Consider the following 10,554-nt stretch of genomic DNA (forward strand, 5'->3'; position numbering starts at 1 on the left):
GTCGGGACAGCGGAACCTAGAGAATCAGCACGACCAGGCCCCCTCCCTCCCTGAGGCGGCGAAGTGGGAAGGGCCAGGATCCGGGCTTAGCACCTCCCCCAGAAATGCAGCACTCCGGCCCCCACCCCTTCCTCTGCACCCCTCCTTCGCGTGCTCCCTCCCGCTGCCTTCCCAGGGGCACCCTTCTGCCCCCACCTCAAGTCTCTCCAGTTCCTTAACTCCCCCTTTCTCTTCCCCTTGCCCCCTCTTCACACCCCCTGCCTCTGGGTGTTTCCCCCTCCACCGCCTGATTCTGAGGGGCGGGAGCGCATTGGGCTGCGCACGGGTGGGGGCGCCGCGCCAGCTTCGCGTAGCTGCTCTGACGCCGCCGCCTGCCGCCCGCCGCCGCCGCCGCCGCCGCAGCCCGAGGAGCCCCGCGGCATCTCCGCAGTGCACTCGCCGCCGCTCCGCCAGACCCGCGGCCCGCCACCACCGGGTCAGTCCGAAGCGAGCCTCAAACGCCAGCCGAGAGGGTCATGAGCCAGAGCGCCCCGGGGCACTGCGGGGAAAGCAAGGGAAGATAGTGGCCTCGAGCGCCCCTGGCCCCCGCTGCTTCGCCGCGCGTCCTCTGCGTCCACAGCCCCTTCTGTCCTTTCCTTGGACCCCGCCGCCGCCATGGCCACCCTGCTCCGCAGCAAGCTGTCCAATGTGGCCACGTCCGTGTCCAACAAGTCCCAGGCCAAGGTGAGCGGCATGTTTGCCAGGATGGGTTTTCAGGCGGCCACAGACGAGGAGGCGGTGGGATTCGCGCACTGCGACGACCTAGACTTTGAGCACCGTCAGGGTCTGCAGATGGACATCTTGAAAACCGAGGGCGAGCCCTGCGGGGACGAGGGCGCCGAACCGCCCGTCGAGGGAGACATCCATTACCAGCGTGGTGGCGGCGCGCCCCTGCCACCCTCAGGCTCCAAGGACCAGGCCGTGGGGGCTGGGGGAGAGTTCGGGGGCCAAGACAGGCCCAAGATCACGGCGTGGGAGGCAGGCTGGAACGTGACCAACGCTATCCAGGTGAGCGAGGGATTCCCAGCTCTGCCATTCCCCATCCCCCATTCAAGCTCGCTGTACTCGATTCTAAGCCCCCCTACAGAGTCCCCAGATGATCTGGGCCGAAAGACCCCCCTCTTGTACCCGGGCTCTTCCTTTTCCCCATCCCTCCCAGCCCTGTGCGGGAATCTACGCCCCCAGGTGGTGTCTCCCGTCCTAATGAGCATCACATCCCAGCAGTCCCAACTAGGCTCAGGTTTGGTCAGAGACACCTGCCCTGAAACCAGGCAAAGGTGAGGGAAACAGAAGGAGGGGATCCGGGAGGGGTGGAGGAGAAAGAAAATCAAGATTGGACGAAACGGTAATGTCTCGGACTCCAGAATGGATTCACAGCTTCATTTTCGGGAGGAGGGGAGAGGGAAAATTCGCTGAGCTGGGAGTCTCCTTCCCGATACAGCCGCATATACTCGCACGTATTTAGGGAGGCAAACATGCCCACAGACATCTTCCCCCAGGAACAAACGCCGGGTACAGGTGCACACAACGTGCATCTATATATAGACCACAGGATTCTCCTCCAACTCACCTTCCTCCTCCCTACTCCTCCAACACACAGAAGCTCATATCTGTACATATCAAGAACAAACACATAAACCCATTTGAACATAACACAGGTGCGCACATGTACAGACTGATGCAAAGTGAGGCACTGTTTGGGACATACAGGTGTACACAAGCATACGCACACAAGCGTGGTCACATGAGCACATATTGTCCCTGGAACCTCAGCTTTACCTGTGCACAGATTCACCTCTCTCACCCGAAATCCCGGCTACACCGCAAAGAGGAGAACAGCTCCTCTGCATCTGAGCTTGGCGAAGCCGCATCTAAATGCTCTGAACCACCTGCCCACCCTTTCACCCCTACTCTCAACACCCCTCCCCCCACTTCCCACCAGGCGGCGCCGGACTCTACGGTCGGGAGTAGGTTTGAAATCTGCACCTCCACCCGGGGAGCTGACATCCGGCGGGCAGGCAGCGGCTCTTGGGGTGGAAGAGGCCTCAGCCCTAGGGGCTTCCAGGCCCTGTGGCTTGCCTCCCTCCACGGCATCCCCGAAGGGCACGGTCGTTGTGCTGCAGAACGTGGGTTTACCGGGAACGGGAGGCCGCAACGGGGTTGCTTGGGAAGCCGGGCTCTGCCGGGCTTCGTGGGGCCCTGCGCACTAAGTGGCCTGTCCCGAGGCGCTTCCCCTATCCAGGCCCCAGGGAGACGGACAGGCGGTACCAGGGAGGTGGGGTGGAGGCCGTCAGCGGCGACTGCTGTCTGTGCCTTCGTCGGGGTTGTCTTTGAAGGCCCCGTTGCATAGGCCAGGAAGGAAGCCAGGGCGGGAGGCTGGAGGGCCGCAGGCCTCGGGAACCCTGGGTTTCGTTAGCTTTTCCTCTCCCTATGGATTCTAAGCCCTCCTTCCACAGCTCTGCCCTGCTGATCCCACTACTTCTCGTTATAGATTCCCACTTGATTTAGCCTTTCACACAGCGCTCATCCTGCTTGCCTCTACTCTTCCCACTTCACCCCCTTCTCAGGGACCCGCCTCTCCGACCCAAGTCCCTCCTTGCCCCAAGACTTCCTACCTCCAGCCCTGCCTTCCCCACCCCGCGCCTCCGGCCTCACTTCCTAGAGCCCTACCCCAAAATCCTCAAGTTCTTGCCTCCCCGTGGCTTGCCTCACACTCTGCCCCTCCTCCTCTCCACCCTATCTCTTCTTCCCACTGCCGCCTTCAACGTTTTCTCTTCTCCTTCGGGCTTTGGGCACCCTCATTTCCCTCATTAGATTTCCTGCACTCCCTTAAAGTCCCACCTTAAATCCAGTGCCCCCTCTTCCGAGTGGCTCAGGCTCAGCTCTCCACCTTTCTTAGAGCCTTTTCTTGCCACGCTCCCTCCAGCACCCTCTCACCTCCTTACGTGTTCGCACTTTTGATTCTGTCCCCAGGAAGCACCCTCACTTTTCTCCACATTCCCCTCCTCTTCTTGTGGTTTGACCTCGCACTTAGCCCACTTCACTCCTCCCAGCCATTAGCCCACCTTTCCTTGTCTATTCCGCCCTTACGCACCTCCCTCCCCACCTCTGACTCAACACCCGCACTCCCATTTCAGCCTACCTTTAACTTTTGTTCCCTAACCCCTCAGCCCAGAGCTCACTCCCCAAGCGCCCCCTAGGGGCTATAGCCTTAAGTCACGCCCCTAGGTCCCCTCTTCCAAGGCTGCACCAGCTCAGCTTCGGGTCTGGTTGCCTCTTCGCTCCGCAGGGCATGTTTGTGCTGGGCTTGCCCTACGCCATTCTGCACGGCGGCTACCTGGGGTTGTTCCTCATCATCTTCGCCGCCGTAGTGTGCTGCTACACCGGCAAGATCCTCATCGCATGCCTGTACGAGGAGAACGAGGACGGCGAGGTGGTGCGAGTGCGGGACTCGTACGTGGCTATCGCCAACGCGTGCTGCGCTCCGCGCTTTCCCACGTTGGGTGGCCGCGTGGTGAACGTGGCGCAGATCATCGAGCTAGTGATGACTTGTATCCTGTACGTAGTGGTGAGCGGCAACCTCATGTACAACAGCTTCCCGGGGCTGCCTGTGTCGCAGAAATCCTGGTCCATCATCGCCACGGCAGTGCTGCTGCCCTGCGCCTTTCTTAAGAACCTCAAGGCCGTGTCCAAGTTTAGCCTGCTGTGCACTTTGGCCCACTTCGTCATCAACATCCTGGTCATCGCCTACTGCCTATCAAGGGCGCGCGACTGGGCCTGGGAGAAGGTCAAATTCTATATCGACGTCAAGAAGTTTCCCATCTCCATTGGCATCATCGTGTTCAGCTACACGTCGCAGATTTTCTTGCCTTCGCTGGAGGGCAACATGCAACAACCCAGCGAGTTCCACTGCATGATGAACTGGACGCACATCGCCGCCTGCGTGCTGAAAGGACTCTTCGCTCTGGTCGCTTACCTCACCTGGGCCGACGAGACCAAGGAGGTCATCACGGATAACCTGCCCGGTTCCATCCGCGCCGTGGTCAACATCTTCCTGGTGGCCAAGGCGCTGTTGTCCTACCCGCTGCCCTTCTTTGCTGCTGTCGAGGTGCTGGAGAAGTCGCTCTTCCAGGAAGGTAGCCGCGCCTTCTTCCCCGCTTGCTACGGCGGCGATGGCCGCCTCAAATCGTGGGGGCTGACCCTGCGCTGTGCGCTGGTCGTCTTCACACTGCTCATGGCTATCTATGTGCCGCACTTCGCACTACTCATGGGCCTGACCGGCAGCCTCACCGGCGCTGGCCTCTGCTTCCTGCTGCCCAGCCTCTTCCACCTGCGTCTGCTCTGGCGCAAGCTGCTGTGGCACCAGGTCTTCTTCGACGTCGCTATCTTCGTCATCGGCGGCATCTGCAGCGTGTCCGGCTTCGTGCACTCGCTCGAGGGCCTCATCGAGGCCTACCGAACCAACGCGGAGGACTAGGAAGCCTGGGAGATGTCCCGCGCTCCTCCCCCTCCCTACCACCCTACCCCATCACCCCCGTGCGCCCTGCCGCCGCGCTTGGGAAGCCAAGCTTTAAACATCTCTGGTTCCTAGTTTCTTATTATTGGGGATGGGGGTGGGAGGGGATAGGGATCCACAATCCATCGCGTCTGCGTTTCTCTTGTCCTTTTTTTCCCGCCCGCACAACGCCTTGGTTTCCGGAAAGCGAGGGCACATTTGTGGGCAGGGTTATCTGTCCTCCCACGAGGGGCCTCGACACCTTGACCCGGTCCCCAACGGGGATGGGAAGAGAGGGAGAGAGGGCACAGCTCGCAGGCGCAAAAACTTGAACTTACGGGGACATTTCACAGCCATCCAGTGCTCGGAATCTGCAGCCCAGCCATTCCTTGCAAGAGCTCTTCCCATTCCGGAGACATTTCAACCCTGCAGCGGGAAAGGCTGGCCGGGAAATCTGTTTAGGGTAGGCGATTTCCCTCGGCGAAGCGGGAGGCGAGAAGCGGCGGCGGGGCCGGCTTGCCTGCGGGGTTTCAGGAATCCAAACTCATCTTGTGCAATTTTTCAGGTTGTGGAACTGTTCTGTGCGTGTGGTGTGCTCGTGGTGAATAAGATGAAATGTATATCAAAAAAAATCTATCTCTAATTTAGAGTGCGGGCATAATTATATCCGCAAATAAAAAAGAAACAACGGTGCCCCCGGCCTCCTGTCAGTTCTGAGCTTTGCACCCGCGGCGATCCCAGCGCTCCTTGGGCAGCGGTGGCCTAGTGAAGCAGGTGGGCGGTATGAAAGCAGCTGTAGTTGAAGGGTCCTGGGAGAGCTCCAAGGAGGGAGAAGGATGGTTGTTCTGAAACAAGAGGAGGCTCTAGGTATGCTTGTGGGACTCAGTGGGAAGGAGCATGTTTCCCTATAGGTCTCCATGCTTCAAGCCCCCAGACAAGGTTTGTTTGGAATATCTTCCCAGGGTTGGATGCATCTGAGAATTTTGTGGATGAAGAAAAGGTTTTATTTATGTACAAAGCCCTACACATTTGCTCAATGAATATTTATAGACAGTTCATCATAGCTGAAGCCACGGGGGAGGTTCTTGGTCTCTAAACTGAGACCGAGGACTGTTTGGAATGATTCCTCCAGGTGCAACCAGGAGTGTGTCTAAGCACGCTGTCCATTTCTCCCTATGGGCTGCGACTGGTGTGAGTGGGTGTTCATGCATGACAAAGCGCATGCCTGTATAAAGACATGTGTGTGGTGAGGGGAAAGTTGTATTTGTATTTTGCGAGAGCATTGATGAATGTCTGTGTATGCATATGTGTGCAGAGCATCCCTTTGAGCCTGCTTGTGATAGTGATGACTTCCAATCACCCTGGTTATGCTGTCACTGAATGGGAGTGGGAGCCGAAGAGGGTTGAGATCCCATCCCCAAGGCTGCTTGCAGCTCTGATGATTTAAACGGGCCATTTGAGATGTGTGCTTTTATCTCCATAACCCCCTTTTGTCACTATTGTTCTGCATTCAGGATTCGGAGCTGGCCAGAGGATCCTCAGTTTCCAGGCCCCCTACACCCTCTGAAAATTCTCAGGCTTGGGGAGTTGGCTGTTCCTCCCCACTGCCCCGCCTCCCAGGGTTCCTCATTGGGTCCATGGAGCCTGGGGTGCGCTCTGAGTCAGAGCGCAGTGTGAAGGCTTCAGAGAAAGCCCGAACTTCTGCAGTGGAAGGGAAGTGGGAATATCAAACTGCACCAGCTCCATCCTTCCGCCTTTAAAAGGACAAATGAGCCCTGGCTGGTGTTGCTAAGTGGCTTGAGTGTCAGCCTGCAAACCAAAGGGTTGCAGGTTGGATTCCTCATCAGGGTACATGTCTGGGTTGCTGCCTGGTCCCCAGCTGGGGGTGTGCCAGAAGCAACTACATATTACTGTTTCTCTCCCTCTCTTTCTCTCTCCCTTTGCTTCTCTCTAAAAATAAATAAATAAAATCTTTACAATAAAATAAAGGAACAAATGAGACACCTGCAGACAAATGAGACAGCAGCTGCCACCTCCATGGACTTGCCCGGCTCTGCTCCACCTTCTCCTGGTTTTGTGCTCAGCTTGCAGGAGCAGGGTCTGGAGGTGGTAGGAGTGGGAGAGCCAGCCTCCTAGTGCTCCAAGGAAAGCCCTGCACCCTCTTCTGTAGGACATCCATCCCCAGACTATCTTTCTGGCAGCCTGGAGAAATAGCAGTAGTAGATGAGACCCATCTCCGCAACACCCCCCCAACACCAAAGCGCATGGGTAGAAGTGAGTTCGATGTCTAAATTTGAAGGTAGGCCAGGCAAGATTCTTTGGTATATTTCCCTTTCAAATAACTAGGCAAGCAAGATCAGCAACAGTGGCATTCAAATAGCACAGGATGGGTAGCAGTGCTACCTATATTAAGAGACATTGAGTCTGAATCCAAAGGAAATATTAGCAATGCCAATTCTGTCTTAATTTCAAATTTTATTATTTTGTTCATCAGGTTATTTTGAAAATCATAGTTCACTTTGGCTTTTTTAAAAAATAACTGCACAAAATGTTATTCTGTTTATTGAATTTTTTGCACCCCCTTAAATTTTGCTCTCTGAACAAATGCCTCTCTAGCCTGACACTGATCCCAGCCCTGGGTGTGAGGTTGGGCTTGGAAGATGAGCTCTACTCCCTATAGATTAGGATTGAGTATTTTCAAAGGTCTGGCTACAATTAATTCCACAGCGATGCTGTGGGTGCCACCACTCCTGCCAGTTGTGGGGTCCAAATGGGTCAGGTCAGGAGGGGTCTTTTGCCAGGGACACCCAGCAGGATGGTCCAGCAATACTGAGAGCCCAACCATATCAGGAGTGGGGGGTGGGTGGGAGGAGGTCTACACTTCTAGGAGCTCCCAGCAACCCTCTGGGGCTGGGACAGAAAAACAGGGTGACGAGATTGAGGATTCTGCAGAGGGAATTACAGCGTAGGGGAGAAACAGCACAATTAAAGGAAGTATTAGTATTACCCAGTATCTGGTACAAGTTCTGGCGGGCACACAGGATATATTAATCAAATATTTATTGAGCACCTGCTAGAGGCCACACATTGGGCTAAGAACTGTTCTAGGTTCAGGGGTGCAGCAGCAAAGAAGACAGACAGGGCCTCTGTTGATCTCAACTAAACTCTGTTTTACCAAGACCAGATAAATCTAAGGGCTGGCGGTCAAGGGTAAGGGGAAAGAACCTCAAAACCCCAAAGCTGCTGAGTTCCTGTGAAACTCTTGATGGGTCCGCTGATCCTCCAGACCCCGTTACCTATTTCTCTGTTTTGGGCTTTGATCATTTTAGCTGGGGTCTCAGCTGGAGCAAAGACCTTATGCTGAGGGCTGCCTGGAGGACTTGAAACTAAGTTACCTAAAATATTCTCACCAACCGAGGCTCTCACTCACTTGCAGTAAAGGGAACCTGCCCCATGGCAAGCACCTTATGGGAAACTCTGCTCTGATCCCCAGCAAATGAAGACCAAGGTGACACTTGAGCTGGTCCTGGAAAAATGAGTAGGATTCCAGAGGCAGATGTCAGGCCATGTCAACAATACGTGCAAAAAACCAGGCTGCTAAAAGGCCACAGCACTCCCCATGTCTAATAATACGATCAGAGAGTTGGCAGAATCTGGGAGGAAGCTGGAGACTCTGTGCTAAATTCCTCGCATCGAGCTCAAACCTGCTGCTTGTCTCCTCGCTACATGGATATCTCTTCCTTTACCCAGGAAGTTGGCCCAGGGAGCCCTGGGTGCAAGGTCTTGATCAGCCATGATGAATCATAGCTCAAGAGCCCACCCAGTTTGATGCTTAGTCCCATCACATCCTCCTGGTCAGGCTTTGGCACACTGGGTGGCATGTGCTTTCCTTGGACCAGTTTTCTGATGGCTCCACAGTCTTGCGCCCCTCCATGCAGAGCCCCACAGGAACCAAAGCCTATGCATCACCTGATCACTGAACTGTGTGTTTGTTAGTCAAGACAAAAAAGAATCTGTATTTCCTTTTCACATAAAAATCAGAGCTGGTAAGAGGACCAGATCCATGCTTCTCAAACTTTAATATGTACATGAATCACCTGGGGATCTTGTTAAAATGCAGGTTCCTGATTCACTAGGTCTCAGTGCGGCTGGAGATTCTGTGTTTCTAATGAGTTGCCAGGTGATGCTGAGACTGCTGAGCTGCAAGCCACATTTGGAGTTACAAGGCCCTGGAACACTGATTCTCAAACTTGGCTTTCTGTTATAAAGCCTCCCATGCCCAGACTTCACCCCATACAATGAAATCAGATTCTCTGGAGGGTGGGACCCAGATATCAGCACTTTTTAAGCTCCTCACACAGACGTCACTTGTTTATAGCAATGATCAAATTGTGCTGGGCTCAACTGTCCTTTAGAGGGCAATTTATCAGAGTTTACATATCTTCAGGCATTGATGCACAACTGGAGAATTCAAAACTTGAAGTCCTCAGTCTAGTTCAAGTAAAATAAACCTATTTATCATGCTTCAGCCCATTTTGTCTGAACCAGTTTTGTCAGCTTGACTACACACACTCCATTTTACGTCACCTTGACTGTACTGACATCATCTTTTCTTCATTCATTTGTTTCCCATCTTGGACAAACCTCTGCAAACACTTTAGCTTTAGTTGTAGGGGAGGAGCATTTACCTGCCAATCACTCTCAAACTTGGAACACATCAGCAGTAATTTGGACTGGGTTTTACTGTAAGTGTTGTTAAATCTGTAAGGCTTTATAATTAGACCAGCAATATCCATGCCCTGACCACTCTTCACAGTAAAGGGCATTCCAAGAGTATGAACTAAGTACTCTCCATAGTGATTCTGTCAGTCTTTGTCACAGGCACTTTTTTAGCCACTGTGAGAAGGTGTACCCAAATGCTAAAGTATACCACTAAGAATCTGAATAAACTTGACCAGAATATTTATAATGGCCCCCAAGGGGGAGGATGGATCTGCCTTCCTTTTCTTGGTTACAGCTCTCTGCCTCTCCTTTCCAGGGAAAACTCCCTTACCCATTGTCTCAGTGGCTCTTGGCTTTGCCTTCTGAGAAGTTCTTTCTTATTCATTATCCTCCTGAGTATCTTGGAGAATATCTCTTTTCTGGGGTTGTACAACTTCCAGACCCAGCTTCCTCCTGGTCAGGTTTTGGATCCTATGGTTATATTAGGGGTCAAATATTTACAAAATTTTGGAGTCCAGTCTTGTGTTTTCTTGGCAATATAATTCCCTCAAAACTTATTCGGTGTGTGGATTGAATTGTGACTTTCTAAAAGATACGATTGAAGTCCTAACCCCTGGTATCTGTAAATGGGACCTTATTTGGAAATAGAGTTATTGCAGATGTACAGATGTAATTAGTTAAGCTAAGGTCATACTGAAGTAGGGAGGGTCCTTTATCCAACATGACCATGGTCCTTAAAAAAGAAGGAAAAGAGATACACAGAGAGACACACAGGGAGAATGCCATGTGACAGTGAAAGCAGAGTGGAGTGATGCGTCTACAAGCAAAGTATTGTAAGCAACACAGGGAGCTAAGAGAAAGGCATGGAACAAATTCTTCCCTAGGGCCTTTAGACAGACCATGGCCTGACTTAATACCTTGATTTTTGGAATTCTAGATTTTTGGACATCCAGAACTATAAGATAATAAATTTCTGTTGTTTTCAGCCATTTCAGTTTGTGGTACTTTGTTATGGTAGCCTTAGGAAAGTAGTACAGCAAGCTTATGATCTATTTTCTTCTAGTTATTTCCATGGACAAATAATCACAGCCATAGATTTTTGTCTACTGCTACATTGTATAACAGAGTAGCCACCAGCTACATATGGTTATTTAAATTTAAATGTAAATAAAATAAAATAAAAATTTTTGTTCCTTAATTGTATTACTCACGTTTCAAGTGCTCAATGGCCACATGTGGGTAGTGCCTTAGACATCACGCAGATTGCAGAACATTTCCATCAATGCAGACAGTACCTG

The 10,554-nt window shown here is 52.8% G+C and overlaps 1 protein-coding gene across 1 annotated transcript; it reads left to right on the forward strand.

Moving 5' to 3' along the window:
• Positions 1-397: 397 nt before the first annotated feature.
• On the forward strand, positions 398-5,227 carry SLC32A1 (solute carrier family 32 member 1). The gene is made up of 2 exons (XM_090285288.1): positions 398-1,047; positions 3,329-5,227. Exons 1-2 carry the CDS (start codon positions 655-657, stop codon positions 4,514-4,516), a joined length of 1,581 nt encoding a protein of 526 aa, XP_090141414.1. The 5' UTR covers positions 398-654; the 3' UTR covers positions 4,517-5,227.
• The last annotated feature ends 5,327 nt before the right edge of the window (positions 5,228-10,554 follow it).

The sequence above is a fragment of the Furipterus horrens genome, unplaced genomic scaffold (genome assembly GCF_987537825.1).
Source record: "Furipterus horrens unplaced genomic scaffold, mFurHor1.1.pri manual_scaffold_8, whole genome shotgun sequence".
Classification (NCBI taxonomy): Eukaryota; Metazoa; Chordata; class Mammalia; order Chiroptera; family Furipteridae; genus Furipterus; species Furipterus horrens.

Excerpts from the sequence above, each read along its gene's own strand:
- SLC32A1 (XM_090285288.1), top strand. The coding sequence starts at position 655 with ATGGCCACCCTGCTCCGCAGCAAGCTGTCCAATGTGGCCACGTCCGTG. Across the intron at positions 1,048-3,328 it reads ACGTGACCAACGCTATCCAG|GGCATGTTTGTGCTGGGCTT; the intron begins GTGAGCGAGGGA and ends TTCGCTCCGCAG.